Here is a 17,983-nt window from a genome sequence, read left to right on the forward strand (position 1 = left end):
GCGCGGTGGCTCACGCCTATAGTCCCAGCATTTTGGGAGGCCGAGACGGGTGGATCACAAGGTCAAGAGATTGAGACCATCCTGGTCACATGGTGAAACCCCGTTTCTACTAAAAATACAAAAATTAGCTGGGCATGGTGGCATGTGCCTGTAGTCCCAGCTACTTGGGAGGTTGAGGCAGGAGAATTACTTGAACCCAGGAAATGGAGGTTGCGATTGCACTCCAGCCTGGGTAACAAGAGCGAAACTCCATCTCAAAAAATAAAAAATTCTTTTCTTTGAGGATATTGAATATTGACCCCCACTCTCTTCTAGTTTGTAGGGTTTCAGCTGAGAGATGTGCTCTGAGTCTGACAGACTTCCCTTTATGGGTAACCTGACCTTTCTCTCTAGCTGCCCTTAGAATTTTCTCCTTTATTTCCACCCTGGTGAATCTAATGATTATGTGTCTTGGGGTTGCTCTACTTGAGGAATATCTTTGTGTGTTCTCTGTATTACCTGGAGTTGAGTACTGTCCTGCATTACTAGGTTAGGAAAGTTTTCCTGAATAATATCCTGAAGAATATTTTCCAGCTTAGATTCATTCTCTTCATGACATTCAGGTACACCTATCAAACATAAATTAGGTCTTTTCACTTAGTCCCATATTTCTTGGAGACTTTGCTCATTCCTTTTTACTCTTTCTTCTCTAATCTTGTCTTCTCGTTTCATTTCATTAAGTTGCTCTTTGACCTCTGATATCCTTTCTTCTGCTTGATCAATTTGACTGTTAAAACCTGTGCATACTTGGTGGAGTTCTCGCATTGTATTCTTTAGTTCCATTAATTCACTTATATTCCTCTCTAGATTGTCTATTCTCGTTAGGATTTCATCAAACTTTTTTTCAAGTTCTTAGTTTCTTTACATTGGGCTAGAACATGTTCTTTTAACTCACAGAAGTTTCTTACTGTCCACCTTCTGAAGCCTAATTCTGTTATTGGAACATACTCGTTCTTCATCAGGCCTTGTTCCCTTGTTGATGAGGAACTGTGATCCTCTGTAGAGGGAGAGGCATTCTGATTTTGGGCATTCTCATCCTTTTACACTGGTTTCTTCCCATCATTGTAAATTTATCCACCTGTCGTCTTTGTAATTACTGACTTTCAAATTAGGTCTCTGAGTGGACGTCCAACTTGTTGATCCCCAGCTCCGCAATCTGAGCGACCCATTGTGCCGGCTAAAACAGCGGCATTAAGATTCGTGGTGCTTTTCTGCCCAGGAATCTCCGGTCTGACTTCCTTCTTGAGTCCCTTTTTCAATCAGCTGAATAGGCGACTCTGCCTTCCTGGAGCTCCAAACATCGACCAAAAGGGGACCTAGTCCCGTTTACTCTGCACTAAGAACTGCCGCGCCCGGGCGCCGGCAAAACCACCGTGCCAGCCACAAGAGTTGTGCTGGTGACCCGTGGGGCTCCTCTGCTGGGAATCTCCTGATCTGTGAGCAACACAAATTTGTCTGAAAGTGTGGCGTTCTCTCGTTCTCTGTGCTTTCACTGGGAGCTACAATCCTGGGCTGCTAATAATCAGCCATCTTGGATCTCTCTCTCCTCTACTTACCTCTTAATTTCTCCTACCAGGTCAGGGCTCCATCAGTATACAGTACTCTGTGTTTGTCCCCAAATTCTTTTTCCATATTTATTTGTCCAACTAAAACTCCCTGATGTGGTTTGGCTGTTTGTCCCCTCCAAATCTCATGTTGAAATGTAATTGCCAATATTGGAGGTGGGGCCTGGTAGGAGGTAAGTAGATCATGGGGGCAGATCCCTCATGAATGGTTAGTACCATCCTCTTGGTGATAAGTAAGTTAGTGCATGTGAGATCTGGTTAAGAGTCTGGGATCTCCACTTTCTCTTGCTCCTCATCTCACCATGTGACATGTCTGTTCCCCTTTACCTTTTGCCATAATTGTAAGCTTCCTAAGGCCCTCACCAGAAGCAGATGAAGGTACCACACTTCCTGTACACCCTGAAGAACCATGAGCCAATTAAACCTCTTTTCTTTATAAATTACCCAGTCTTGGGCATTACTTTACGGTAGTGCAAACAGATTAATATACTCCTGTTTCCCTATCGCCACTGATATTACTGTATTGATCTGGTCATTCATATCAAGCACTATCCATTGAGACACCTAAAAGAAGCATACGACTGGAAAGTATAAGAGGTAAATGGCTGATAACTTTGTCTATCCTAAAGAGTATTTATGTTTAAAAAGGGTTGGTTAACAAAGTTGACTGACAGAATTATAGGGCAAATATTTCTGCTTATTTCTGGGTATTTAGCTTTTGAAAAACCTTTCACTTTTCTCCCACAAGATAAAATGGTTGGATTAAATATTAAAGCATTCCCCGCCTTTGACTCTTCCAACAACACTTTTGTAGGTAGGAGTCCATAGGGCTCAATAAAAACACGGCTTAGTGAGAAAGCACAGGCTGGCATGGTATATATTATGGAAACTTTAAAATATCAGTTAGCAAGTATATATTACCTAAGAAAAAATTGTAGCAATACTCAGCAAAGCAGACATAATCACTGAGAATTTGTCATATCCATTAACATTTTAAGTGCCTAATTACTTTAAAAGTTGAATAAACCAAATGTTTTAATTACACTTGTAAGACAAGCTATGCCTATTATGTACATAGTAAGATATAGATACTAAAATCAGAAATACTATTTGAACTATCACTTAAAGATGCTTTGTGTGAGAATTCATCTTCTATTAAAAAGACTGCACATCCAGAATTTTTCTCTAATACAAAAAACTGCTTTCCAAATGATTTATGAATAATAGAAAACCTATAAGGCTATATTTTTCAAATGGCAGACAGAGATCCATTAATAAAATCATGTAATCAGTTTAGGATCAGAGTACATGAATATGTTAAGGATAATAAGTATTGTTTAGTTTCAGGTGTGTAATACAATAAGTGGTGATACGAGGATGTAGTCAAAGAGTTTGAAAACTATTCCCCTAAGGTGAGCAATCTGCAACCTGGGTTGATTCAAGGCACTTTTGGAGACATGTTAATATTTTATATTTATATTATTATAATGTCTTAGACACAGAAAGACCTATACCAATATTTACATATTGAAGTATTTCAGGGTTCAAATATTTAAGTTATCTTACAACTCTAAAAATACTTTAATATTCATTGTGTTTATAAATTAGATAAATGAATTTTCCTCTCAAAGCAGCTCTCTACTGTATGTATGATCCTAAATTAGTATTCCTAAATAAATCACGGGATTGGGTTAACTCTAAGGGTTAGGCTCAATTTACTTCATAGGGCTGCTGGTAAAGGTGAGGAAGGTTTGATACAGATCCAGGATCTTCTTTTACTATAAAATGTAAGACTCCTTATATGGACATGCTACATTCTAATAATTTTTTAAAAGTTTTTTTTTAAAAAAAGACTCCTATGGCTAAACTCAAATCCACCCTCTTCCATTACCATAGTTCTTGTTATGTTTTGTTCACAAGAGGAGGTAATAATGACTAATACTTTTCCTTGACTCTTATTTGAGAAGTGGATGATGACTATTTATTGGGGTATAATGTACAAACAGCAACTTTCTTCTCACAAGGTCAAGCAGGAGTTCTGCACGGTTCCTGAAGTTGGGGCATTTACAAGACTTAGACACAAAACCCTAAAAGGGATGAAATAGTCCTCAGCAAACAACTACAATTATATAAGTTCTTATTCAGTACAGCCTATCCAAGAATTATTGCAATTTCCTTACTTGGTACTGACTTTTCCTTAAGGTTAGATAAGATATAATTCATTAATCTTTTTGCTTTCTTTTATGTACTCTCCTAAAATTTCAAAAGGGAGGGGCCCTAATAGGGTGAAGGATGACTCTCTGTTGCAGTTCATTTTCTAGAACACCACTGTCCAATAGAAATTATTAATGAGAGCCAAAAATGGAATGTAGATGTGCTAAAAGTTTTAAAAAGGTAAACATTTTAAGTAAACATTTTAATAATTTTATCCCACCCAATATATTCAAATTATCAACATGCAATCAACATATGAAATGTTGGTGAGATATTTTATATTTTTCATACATAGTCTTTGAAATCTATTGTGCATTTTATACTGAACACATCTCAATTGAGACTTAATACGTCATTGCACATTAAGCCACATGGCTGGTAGCTACTGTATTGAACAGTGCTGCTCTAGAAACTGCTCACATTAAAATGTAACAGCAAAGGACCTGCATTCTTAAATTTTCATAAGACTGAAGGGAAGTGAAAAAGATTTGAACCAATCATGTTCCTGTTACACTATCAGTATGGGATTATAAAACAATTTCTGTTTTATTTCTGCCAACCATACTGAACACAAACTCCTACATTCCATTTTAGTCATGGAAAAAAATAATTTTGTCAAATACTAAACAAATGCTCTTTTATTCTTGGTCTTATTTGAATGACAGAAAAAATGTGTTAATTAGGATAGCATAAAAAATAAGAAAAAGCAGATGAAGAGAGAAGATGAGAATTTACAAATACTAGGATATGACCCACTATGTAAGAATAATTTTTACTAAATATCTTTAATAAATAATTCCTATTCCCTTAGTTTGAAGACAAAACAAAAGTAAAATATTAAAATCCAGATTTAAATATATAGTATGTAGGGATATGACCTTTCAGTTAGAAAAACCAAGATTAGTGACTTCATGCTTTTATTTATAAAATGTGGTATGTAACAACTGATGTATTTGTTTGTTGTAATTACTGTATTTAGTTATGACAAAACACCGTTTCATTTCACTATGCCCATAATAAATAATTTATTATTAACATGGTTGTGGGGTAGATTCAGACCCAGAGTTGTAACTTTCTGTCAAGAGTTATGGGAAGAAAGGAAAGAAATAAATGGGGGAAAAAAGAGAAGACAGGATAATCCATAACAAAGAAAAAGGAAAAGAGATGGAGGTACTAAGGCCATCTCCCCTTCTGTGTTATGACTAGGATGTGTTTCCAGTATTGGTCTGGTTTTGTTTGCCTTCTGAATTTCAAGGGTTCCACAGATTTTGTTTTCTAATGCTATAAAATATGTATTCATAGAAAAAAGTCCTCTTTCATGTTTTTGAGATTTTGTGAAAAGAGGATGAAGAACCTTAGTCTGTTAGATTTCTCTTTACCTGAGAAGCAAGCAATTTATATAAAATGTAATAAATTTCTTTTTCTTTTCTTGAGACAGGGTCTGGCTCTGCTGCCCAGGCTGGAGTGCAGTGGTATATTCTTGGCTCACTGCAACCTCTGCCTCCTGGGCTCAAGCAATACTCCTGTCTCAGTCTCCTGAGTAGCTAAAACTACTGGCACAAGCCACCACACTTGGCTAATTTTTTGTACTTTTTGTAAAGATGGGCCCAGGCTGTTCTCAAATTCCTGAGCTCAAGCAATCCCCATCCACCTCTGCCTCCCCAAGTGCTGGAACTACAGACATGAGCCACTATGCCTGGCCAAAATGTATACATTTCAATCTTATTTTTACCCTTGGACATACAATTGCCATCCCTCATGTAAAAATACTAAAGTCAAGTGGAGACAATTTCAAATATTCAACTCCATTACATAATGTACAATGTGAGCTTTAAACATTAACACAAAAAATTATTAGGGAAACAAAATAGCTCTAATTGTAAACAAAGCAACCATAAGAGCTAATTGGATTTACTTTTTAAAATATTGAAGCAGATATCTAAAATGCTTAAAAAAATGAACTAATTCAATCTAAATGGGTTACTAGCTTAATATCTAAAGAAAAATATATTGTAAGCACATTAATAAGTTAATTACATTTGTGGTTCATGACTAACACTTACCAAGTTCTGCTAAATTACCAAATGCAACAAGACACATTTCTGTAAGAGCTGCATTTTGGCAGTGGATGCCCAGTAATTTCACTAAGGTAGGAATAACACCCATATTGATAAGCTGAGCCTGAAGCGAATCTGTAAAAACAACAACAACAGAAAAGCAAGTGTTGACATATCAAATGAACATTACAGGAAGAAAACACCTCTTATTTTCCCTATTGGAAACTCAATGTTATTTAAATTACAGTAATGGAAAATGAAGTACATTCATACGATTATATTGAACATTTTAAACATCAGTTCAGAAGAGTTTAGTTTTGAATCCTTTGACTAACCAAAAGGCATTTAGAAATACAAATAGTTTGAAGACTATATCAAATAATTATTTAAACAGGGTCTTACACCATTAAAAAGCAGGCTTTTAATAGGTATACACAAATATTACCATTAGTTTCTGAGTGAAAAAGCTACAGTAACAGGAAATCACAGAATATGAAAAGCATAAGAAAAATAGCAAGTTTAATAAAGACCAAAAAAGGAGAAAAAATCTTAGAATCCTTTAAAAATACTTCCCATAATACAAAATTAGAAATATATAACAAATACACAAAAATGACTGGTTCTGAGTATTTGCAACCAGAGTATTCTTGATGACTGTTAGGAAGAGAGGTACAAGAAAAACAAACAAGTTACCTAAAATATTTTTCTTTTTAAAGTTTAAAAATCGACAGATTATCTCAGTAAAAGACAGGAAAGTCTGGCTTAGAGAGGTGAAGAGAATAACGTTAACATGGCTTTGCCATCATTGTTTAACTTAATTTTCTAAGCAACTAATTGATTTTGAAGTACTAAACATGCCTTGAATTTCCATAAGGGTTCTTCATGACAACGATAATAGAATACCTGTATCAAAGTTGAAGGTAAATAAACTAAAATGAAAACCAAAAGCACTACCTCTTAGAATAAAAAGAAAGGCATATAAACATTCTATGTTTATGCAAAACACTATAAATGTCAATAACTGGTTCATCCAAAGATACAGAAATGCTCTTTCAAAATTATTTTTCTCTTTAAAATAATATGCCATTTTCAAGCTAATAATTATCCCCAAATTCTTTTATCTCTATGCAATCTAAAGACAAAACTCTTTCTTACAAAAACACATGTTTCTCATAACTCCAATACCTTGGCAGCTTTGGCCTGCTGATTTTTTATTACTCTTTTTTTTTTTTTTTTTTTTTTGAGACAGAGTTTTGCTCTCGTTACTAAGGCTGGAGTGCAATGGCGTGATCTCGGCTCACCGCAACCTCCGCCTCCTGGGTTCAGGCAATCCTCCTGCCTCAGCCTCCTGAGTAGCTGGGATTACAGGCATGCACCACTATGCCCAGCTAATTTTTTGTATTTCTAGTAGAGACGGGGTTTCACCACGTTGACCAGGATGGTCTCGATCTCTTGACCTTGTGATCCACCCGCCTCAGCCTCCCAAAGTGCTGGGATTACAGGCTTGAGCCACCGTTTTTATTACTCTTTGTAGTTCTTAATCTATAGATAAGGAGGTCAGTGGGTGATTTTCAGAAAAGAACATACAGAATTGAGCTATCTCACATGCCAGTTGATTACTGCCTGGTGGTCTTTGTTGTTAATTCTTCCTGCTTTTAGCATGAAGTATGAGGAGGTAGTCAACAGAGGCTTATTATCCCTGAAAACTATGACTGGGTAAATTACAGATAATTATCTGGTTTAGTTGTGGAAGCCCATCTATACTAGAAAGGGGTCTATTACCAAAATAAGAATAAAAAATAAAGATGAAAAAAAATGGAAGGTTATGTTTAGAGGTCAAATACTTTAATAAAACAATTTCAAATTTTGCAATGAAATTATTAAATCTATACTAAAAGGAGATATAAATTAAAACATACTTAACTAAATAATCTATATTCATACTTTTGATGTTGAATTTTTTCTGAATATGCTATTTAGCAATTAATGATTCACAACAGTTAAAGGTAAAATACACATTATAGTGTTATATCTATATTATACTGGCAGAATAGTTGCATTATGGTTATAGTATTTGTAATAATCATGCACCAAGGAAGTTTCCAAGTTAGAAATTACCTAGGTTACTTACCAGTAGATAGGGCTCTTTATTAGTGGGTCACCTCTGCAGATCCTTGTTCTTTAGCAGTATTTTTATTTATATATGTATTCATTTTGACTATTTTGTCAAATACTGCAGAGCTGTTGAATCATTAAATTTCAGGTATGTAAGCGTGAGCACTAGCGCATGCATTGAATGTGAGTCAAACTCCACTATATGTCTGCATATATGTAAGCATCACACACCCCCTCAGTTCTGTTGGTACAAACTACAAAAAATCCAACAGTCCAGGGACATCAGAGGAATAACACATTTTATGAAGAAGGTAACAGAAGAATACCACTTAGAAGATAATGCTCTTCATGTTCTGCTAACTTGGCATATCTATCACTTTTTTGGACTGCTTTTACAATGTTACAAATTTTGGTTCCAGGGGAAAAAGAGGTGAAAATTCAAGAAATGTTATAATGCTTAATACAATCTTTGGCATACAAATTGAAGCAGTAATATTTGAAATGGTGGCAGATTGGAAGAAAAAGTTAACAAAGCCAAATGGCACATTATAGGTAATACCATTGATTCATGAAAATCACGTTCTTCGTGAAAATATGTTTTATAACTACCCAGGAGCCAAATTCATTATATACTCACATACAACACACATACTACACAAAAGAGAAAAATATATAGCCATCCAACTGGATGAACTCACTGTGGACCAATTGGGTGCTCTCTTTTACGTCTACTTATATGATGCTGACTGAAACAATAGTAATCTCAAATAATTCTAAAATTTGTTCACACTGACTAGGGGCCTGCCATACGTCTTATATAATGAAGGCCCCAGAGGAGGAGAGGACAAAAAAAGAAAGACACTTTTATTTATTTTTTATTTTTTGAAACTGCATTTCACTCTTGTTGCCCAAGCTGGAGGGCAATGGTGTGATCATGGCTCACTGCAACCTCCACCTCCCAGGGTAAAGTGATTCTCCTGCCTCAGCCTCCCAAGTAGCTGGGATTACAGGCATGTGCCACCATGCTTGGCTAATTTTTTTGTAGTTTTAGTAGAAATGGGGTTTCACCATGTTAGCCAGGTTGGTCTTGAACTCCTGACCTCAGGTGATCAACCCACCTCAACCTCCCAAAGTGCTGGGATTACAGGATTACTTTCACAGGGTGATATAAATTTTCATACTAGAATATGTTTCTCAAAGCGTCCCTGGAACTCTTTCAGAGGATCACAAAATCAAAGCTATTTTCATAAAAATGCCAAGATTTTATTCGCTCTTGCCACTGTGTCGACATTTGTACTGATGGTACAAAAGCAATGGTAGGTAAAACTGCTGGCACTTTAGCATGCTCCAGCAATGGCACCAAATTGTATTAGTAGCCATTGTTTTATTCACCATCACAAATAATAAAACAAACTGCTATTTTTGGCAGCAATTTTTTTGGGGAAAATATTTTTCATAAAAATGTTACTTCTGTTATTTGTTATTTTAAAATGAAGTACTAAATGATTTAAAAATTTTTCTCCACTTAAATTTCTAATTCAGTAAATATAAATATAACCCAAATACATAAACAAAAGTCTTCTAGATCTTCTGTAAGTTTTAGACATTTAAAATCATAAGACCAAAAATTTAAGAACAACTGTCAAAGGACTACTCCCCTTTTTTTTTGAGACAGAGTCTTGCTCTGTTGCTCAGGCTGGAATACAGTGGCAGCACCTGGGCTCACTGCAACATCCGCCTCCCGTGGTCAAGCAATTCTCTTGCCTCAGCCTCCCAAGTAGCTGGGATTACTACAGGTGCCTGCCACCACACCCAGCTAATTTTTGTATTTTAGTAGATATGTTTTCTACTAAACATGTTTTCACCATGTTGGCCAGGCAGGTCTTGAACTCCTGTCCTGAAGTGATCTGCCTGTCTTGGCCTCCCAAAGTGCTGGGATTACAGGTGTGAGCCACTGCACCCAGGCAGGACTACCTCATTTTTATAACAGATTGGAAGGTGGGTGGGAAACATGGTAAATATTCTGAAGTTCAATGATGTGCTTAGCAGAAGTGATAACAGAAAAAAAAAAAAAAAAAAAAAAAAAAGAAGATAAAAGCACAGTAGGAATCCCAGATTTTGGCACTGATATTTTCGGAGTAATTTATACCAATAAAGCACCTAACATCTCATCTTGCTTATTTGAGTAGAAACTCTACTTATTACTAAAAGATTATTCCAGATTGAGTCTGCTACCTATTTCAGTTACTATTTAAATGTTACAATTCAGTAGGTGGCGGCGGTTGTTTTTTGATAAGATTAAGTAGGTCCTGTTTGTGTAGGATAAGTTGGTATTCTTATTGACAGAAACAAATGATTAGTTTGATCATCTTTTTTGTTCATTGCCCAAAGAAAGCTTGCAAATATTTTTCAAAGGATAAGAGCTGACATTCATGATATCATGAATGTTATCAGGAGTATGACTTTTAAGTGAAAGACAAACAGGAAAAAATTCTTACAAGTAGAAATAGTTCTTGTTCTCAGATACATTAGGGAGAGTAAGTGAAACAATTGCAAGACTATGACTTCTGCATCCCTCAGTGATTATCAGTAACTCCAGGGGAGTGTTATCAGAGCTCAACAAACACACCAATTCACAAAAATGTAACCCAGGCCCATACACAGCAAACACTTATGCGTGAAAGACAGTCTTTAGACAGCACAATGTCATAAACGTCTGAAGACTCTGTTTTAACTGCTCCTGACACACATCACAGACAAATACTGACCAAATACAGATTTATGAAATTATATAATTTCAAAATGACACAGGCCCTACATGATCTATGGGGAGGAAGAGGAAGAAAGGCACTGAGGGGGTGCAATACAGATGCATATACAAAGAGATATAAGGCAATCAACGCATGCGCTGGTGTGAACACTTACCTACCTACATTTGAATTTCAATGGTTCCAAGTTCTTCAGGTCACACTCATGGAAACTCCAAAGAATGGAGATCTGGAGAGAAGATCTCAAGTTGAGGAACCTTTTCCCCCTTGAGTTTTAAGTTTAATGTTTAAAACATTGGTATAACTAGGTTATAGGTCCAGAAAAGTAAGCTGCGAATTCCATTAACTCAACTGAGGTTACTAAAAATTTAAGATTTTAACAGGTTTATCTTATTCCTAAGGCTCTTACAATGTTATAAGATTACTGAGCTTTCTGGTAAACAGAACTTAAGAATGAAACTGCCAAAACAAGACAGCTCACAACTCAAAATACAGTCTCTACGTTAGTATGTATACATATTATTCACAGTATAATGATATGATATTGCCATTTACAAGTTTGCATTAAAAATCTCATCTACAGTCAAATTAGTTGAACACAGTTGAAAGAGTGAAAGAAGCAAATAAAAGTCTTGATGAAAAGTTCTAATACAAATTGGCTAAAAAGCATTTTGGTATAACAAAGACTGAAGAAAACTACCTTTGACTTAATGACATCTGTATTTCCAAAAAAGAATATGAAAATTAAAAACAATAAATGATTTAACAGTGAAGTAGAGCTTCAAGTTCAAGCAAATTTTAACTAAAAAGTAAACGGACTTAAATATGGCTACTAAGAGGATGATTAGTGGTTAAAAACTTTATATACTCAACTGTACAGGTAAAAGTAAAGACTTCCTTATAAAGTGGAGAACTTTATTCTAAACCTAGTGTTAAGGATATAAAACTAGATTATTTACATGTGTTTAAAATTCAAATTAATTCTTTTAAAGCCTTCTTTATATCAAACACGCATATGTGTTTTGCACCCAGATTGTTGCTTCAAGCCTCACTATACATTTCAATAATACATAGAAATTTCTTTAGAAACAAAGAAAAAAGCAAATCAAGATGCATTAATATTGACAATATTGGAGGTTTAAAACAACACATGTATGCATTTCTTCCTACACACTAACAATAAAAAACTAGAAAAAAATCATTCAAAAGTTCTTTCTGGGTTCTGAAAATACAAATTGTCTCTACATGGCAAAATTTCCCTTTTGTAAAAGTTCTAAACATAAATGGCAAAATTATATGCATGAGATTGATGTAAAACAAAAGAAGCAACAACAAAAAAAAGTCAAAGCAAAGATCATGAGAAATAGTAAAAATTTTTATTAATCTTAAGCAACTTACCCATTTACTGTTCTCAGTCCAATGACAACTAGAGTGATTATGCCTTAATTTAACAGATAATTTTTCCCTTATTTGCTCCAGGTTAAATTATTTGCTACAGATCAACTTTTGTTACAATGAATACTGCTACAAAAAAAAAATTCTATAGATATATCTATTCTGATTTTAAAATATGCTTTCATCTCAGAAAGAAACTGGTCTTTTAAGTTAAATGTGTTTTTTAAAAAGAGGACTACTGCCAGCTGTTGCTTGAGCAGCATTTATTAAAAGAAACCAAACCAGTCTCTGCTTTCATACAGCATTGCTGAGATAAAGGCCACATCTACAGTAAGTATGCATTTAAGTCTGAATTTTTGTACAGCAAATTAAGCTAATGCCAAATTGATTTATATCCCAACATGTATATCTTACAAACATATGCTTAAAAACATAGCAATCACTTATTTTCAAAAGAACATATTAGCTTTATTTTTTAAAAAAACAAAAAACAAAAACTTTACTAGTTACCTTGGAGCATTATTATAACTTAGTTTTTAAACTTTAAAATTACACAGAAGTTATTTGCAATGCACAAATTGTGTTAACAAGATACATCTGCATATCCAAAAGAATTTCACATTCTAGTTTTCCAAATATGACTTTTAGTAAATAAAACAATATAAGCAGTTCAGTGTTAATTGGATTTTACTTATATTTAAAAACATAATTAATAATCTTTATAAAGGCTAATTATACATGATACTTTTCTGGTTTCAGTGCCTCTCTGAATGGACTTTGTAAGTGGCCTAAATTAGACATGCAAATAGAGATATTTGGCCAAAACATATTATTTACCGCTGGTGTGTTAAGGCCAAGTAGCTCAATGCTTACTTCAATATCATTTCTGGAACCTAAAACTTTGTGCATGATCAATGATTATGTGCCTCATATCATCATATTTCAACTAGTATAGCAGCACAGTAAATACCTGGTCTTTCAGATTTGTTACTATCCAAATATTTATTTTTAAATATAGATAAGCATTCCATGTAAAGAGAAAATTTCCCTACATCGTTTAATGTTGAAATTCTATCAGTTGTAATGTAAATATATATAACATTAAAATGGACCAATCATTAATGGTAATATACATCTTGTAAGGATAAAATCAAAGTCAGAAAACCAACTTTTCCACTTCAAATTTTCATGAGAAAAATTTTGAAAATAATATTTAATAATGGCCATGATTAATCTTCAATCCAGACATAAAGCAAATAAAGATGAGAAAACCATGTTAGAGACTGAGCAGCCCCAAACATATTTTGTCCCTTCACTGCCCTCAGTTAAGTGGGCATCTATGTGGTATTACAATATATTATGTAAACTATTGTAATTGCAGGAGCAATCTGGAAGCTAACAATGCTGAGAAAGTATTACTCCTTCAATAATATAATGCCAAATTTTAAGTATTAGGCTATTAAAATTCTTGACAAAAAGACTGTAATAATTTTATTTTTCTGAGATAAAATTTCAGCTTCTTACATTCAGAAGTTCATTCTCTAAGGGCCAAAGCTGAATATTAACACCAATACTTGACCACGTAGAATTAGACCAAAATGTGCATTCGATACACCTGTACTAAAAACCAAGCTCTCAGCCTGTTCATTAGGTAAGGGTATTATTGTAGTAACAGTCTAGGAAGATTATCACTAAAAGCTAAACTGGTCTAATTGGTCAAATTTAATAGGTTGAATTAGCAAGAGGCACCAGAATAACTGCTCTATTATTTAGTGAAACAATTTGTTTAAAATAATGCTTGTGGTAGAACTTTATGAGCCACCTGCTTTAGCAAACTGACTAGAAAGCTGTTGGACAAACAGCAAAAAATCAGAAAATTTTTAAACAGAGAACAACAGTTAGTATAATAAAGAATAAAAAAGCCTAAGTACTTTCAGCTGCCCAATAAAAGTCTTCAACACAGTTCATTAATTCGCTAGAGTATAAAGTGACAAACTGGGTTTCAAAAGATGTGAACTTAAACCTACATCTCCTATATCATCATAAATAGAGAAAAAAATGAACAGAAAATACATGTAAGGTAGTATGAGGGAAAATTAGTTTCATTAAGAGAAAATGTATCAGACCAAGAATCTCTGAGAAAAGAAAAACTTTAAAAAAAGACAAAATTGCAGAGATACAATTTTACCTTTTAAATTTTGTTTTGTTCTTTTTCTTTAGAGTAAGGCAAAAATATTTTAGTATTTAGGAAATATATAAATGATTAAATGATTATCTTGTAACCATAGTAGGTAAACTTTAAAAATAGTTCCTCACCCATGTGAGGCAAATCATTTTTCTAAACATCTAACATCTAGGAAATGCTCTTTTTCACCTGTAATCAAGTACTGTAATACTGAAACATAAGGATAAACATGCAGCTCAGGCCAACCTGCTTTTTAGTTTTTAATCACAAACTAAGAAATTGTTGCTATTGACTGAAATGAAAGTAGCAGCTAACATTAATTACACATTAAATAATCTTTAATTAGGGGAGAAGAAATAAAGACCATTTTTAAATTAGTGAATTTAAATAATGAGCTTAACATTTGAATTTAGTTGTCATGCTTCAGTAATATACCACAGGTGTTCTATTTCCTTAATTATATATATGGCCTCCCTTCAACCATAGCTTAATTATCATCAGTCCATGCAATAAATAAATGTAACATTATCAATGTAGGTATTCAGAGACATTTCAGGAACTATAAAAAAAAGAGAAATTATTCAATAATGAGGAGTAATTAAAATATTAGACAAAAATCAGCTCTATTTGTTGAAATCATGGATACACATATCGCACATGTATTTGTAAAATACAGGTCGGATGAAGAAGCTATAGACTATATGTTAATAACTTTAGAAAAAAACTAATTTTTCCTTTCCTGATGGCAAATTTCAATTCGTTCTAGTTTTCTCTCTTATAGCATAGCTTATGTAAAATAAGTAACTTTAGTTAATGCTTATCGTTTATCACTTTCTTTAGAGTTATAACAGAATTTTCCCTCTTTGTGTCTCTAGCACAACTGTACTAAGAAAAAATTAAACCTCAATTACACTTTCCATGAGATATTTATTGATTAATTATGTCTTCTTACAACAATGGTGACTACCAACAGATTCCTCAACAAAGTGGTGTCTGGTCTTTAGTACTGTGCTTTAGATCACTGGTTTGTTTCTATTCAAACGTGCAGTTAACTTTCAAGTGTACATATGCAGACTCAACAAGTTTGTGGATCACCTATGGGAAATTTTTAATTACAGATCTGATACTTGTTACTACCAGCATGTTTTCAATGTCCCTTTCTGCTGCCACTGTGTACCATATGTGGATAAGGAACATCATCAACTAATATAGTGGAAACGAGTTTGTAATGCTTCTAACTTACTTAATGAAGCAAATGTATTCCAATATCATGTTTCTCTTCCAAGTACTGAATTTTTTAATGAAAATTTTAGACAATACTAGGTATCCAGAAAAGTTGATCAATGAATATTTTCCAAACTCCTATGTGCTAAAACAGTGTTATATCTGAAGACAGCTGGATGACTGAACAAAATTTTCAGTCATCTCTGCAATGTTTTGGCTTGGGTAACCAAAGTAAGAAAACAGATTACTTTGGGAGGCCGAGGCGGGTGGATCACTAGGTCAAGAGATCGAGACCATCCTGGTCAACAAGGTGAAACCCCATCTCTACTAAAAATACAAAAAATTAGCTGGGCATGGTGGCACATGCCTGTAATCCCAGCTACTCAGGAGGCTGAGGCAGGAGAACTGCCTGAACCCAGGAGGCGGAGGTTGCGGTGAGCCGAGATTGCGGTATTGCACTCCAGCCTGGGTAACAAGAGTGAAACTCTGTCTCCAAAAAAAAAAAGCAAATAATGAGATTAAAATATCTACAATTAAAGGTTTGAGTTCCTCGGATTATAAAGTAATTAAATTTGTAACTAAATGAAGAAAAAAAAATATAGCAAGTTCAACATATTCTCTCAAACTCAATGTAAAACTGTCAACATGCTTTTCTACAGCTACAATTGCTAAATATTCAGGCTATTTTCATGAGCTACAGAATTGAAGAGTGCTTTTATGCCATGTGAAAAACATGTATAATTTTTTCCAAAATGGATGAAGTCTTCTCTTATTTAAATATTATTTATACATTATTATTGATAAGCTTATCTGGCTAAACAACTATAATTTTTGCTATTAAGATTATTCTACATTTACCTGAATATTAAAAGTTTTAACTGCTTCACCAATAGGCAAACGAAAGCATTTATCCAGCTCCTAGCTGAAAAGTGTAGTCTTGAGCTAGTTTAAAACTTTTAGAAATGATACATTATGAATTATATACAGCTTTAGCAAATAGTACAAAAATAACTTAGTCTAAGTATTTTCATAACATATTTCGACTTGCGTGTGTTTAGAAAACTTGTTTTATTCCTTATTTAATGGGTTTAAAAAGTGGATATGCTCTATTACTATATGAACAGGAGGATCTGAATCAAGACATTCTAAGTTTCAGTTTTAGGATGGTATAATTCAATTTTAGGATTAATAAATAATTTGAAAATATTCTCTTCAGGGAAATTATTTTGGTGGATCTTTGTGATCTCTCAGTACTTTTTAAAATCAGCATACTTTAAACATTTTATACACGGAACCAAAGAATAATATAATAACTTCCTAACTACAGATAAGGTTTAAGTTGTTAGGTTCAAGGGCCGTTAATTTTTCTGCTAGAGCAGAAAAAAAGCTATTTGTCACTCAAATATTTGACTCACAATTTAGCAGAGGCTTGTATACTGACGTTCTACATAGTAAATATATATAAAAAGAAACTTATCAGTGCTAATAGAAAGCGCCTCCTGAGTTTCAAAAAGCTGTTATTTACGTAGGGGCACATGATCAACAGCAAACAATGTGAAGTCAGTAAAGATGATGTAATATTTAAGTCTTTAAACATAAATTTTAAGGAAAAGAGAAATCAAATAATGGACACAGTAATACAGATGCTTTAATAATTATGCCAAACAAACACAAAAGGATATAATTTCAGTGAAAGCACATTAGAAGAAAAAGAATCACTTCACAAACTAAGACACTCATGACAGAATAAAATGTAAAAAGGATGTAGAGGAAAGAAGATATAGTTACAAGCTTCGCAGTTGTTTCTTAAAAATACTCAAGATCATGTCTATTTTATTTGGTAAGTTTTAAAAGCTGCATTCAAACTACAGCTTTTGAAATAAATAATGAAAGAAAAAGACAACTTGTCCAATAATATTCAGAGAAAAGTTAATATAGCTTTCTAAAGTCTCTTATTTCTTGGGAATGCCTGAACTCTAGAAAAAGCCTACTCATATATATATATATATATATATGTATGTATGTATGTATATTATACATTTTGACTGTGTACTCCACATGCTGTTAATCATAATCTTCTCCAAACACTTCTCTCTACAGTGGGATACCCTATAGTAGGGACTCAGTCACTGTCTGCTTTGGATTGGAATTTGTGATCCTTTTGAAGACCAGCCATCTGATATATTAATACTTCTATATAGATTTTTAACAACTTCCTCAAATAACTAATGACTAGTTTAATACATAACAAGACTATTACATCCAAAACTGGAGTAAGTTCATAAAATTTCTTTCATTTATATTTCTAAAACCTTTTCCCATTTAGTGCTCTTACTACTTTTTCAAATGTCCAAGACCAAATGCAGTTAAAAGCAAAGGTAACAATATAAAAATCTGACCAATGATTTCTTAATGCAATTC

The 17,983-nt window shown here is 33.8% G+C and overlaps 1 protein-coding gene across 11 annotated transcripts in view; it reads right to left on the reverse strand.

Moving 5' to 3' along the window:
- Positions 1-17,983, reverse strand: part of RAP1GDS1 (Rap1 GTPase-GDP dissociation stimulator 1) — a 210,267-nt gene that overhangs the window by 42,825 nt on the left and 149,459 nt on the right. For all 11 annotated transcript variants that reach the window (XM_078366782.1, XM_008992945.5, XM_035293279.3 and 8 more), the window contains one exon: positions 5,882-6,010. In XM_078366782.1, coding sequence (XP_078222908.1) covers positions 5,882-6,010 — 129 coding nt within the window. The remainder of the gene's footprint in view (positions 1-5,881; positions 6,011-17,983) is intronic.

Source organism: Callithrix jacchus, chromosome 3 (genome assembly GCF_049354715.1).
Source record: "Callithrix jacchus isolate 240 chromosome 3, calJac240_pri, whole genome shotgun sequence".
NCBI lineage: Eukaryota > Metazoa > Chordata > Mammalia > Primates > Cebidae > Callithrix > Callithrix jacchus.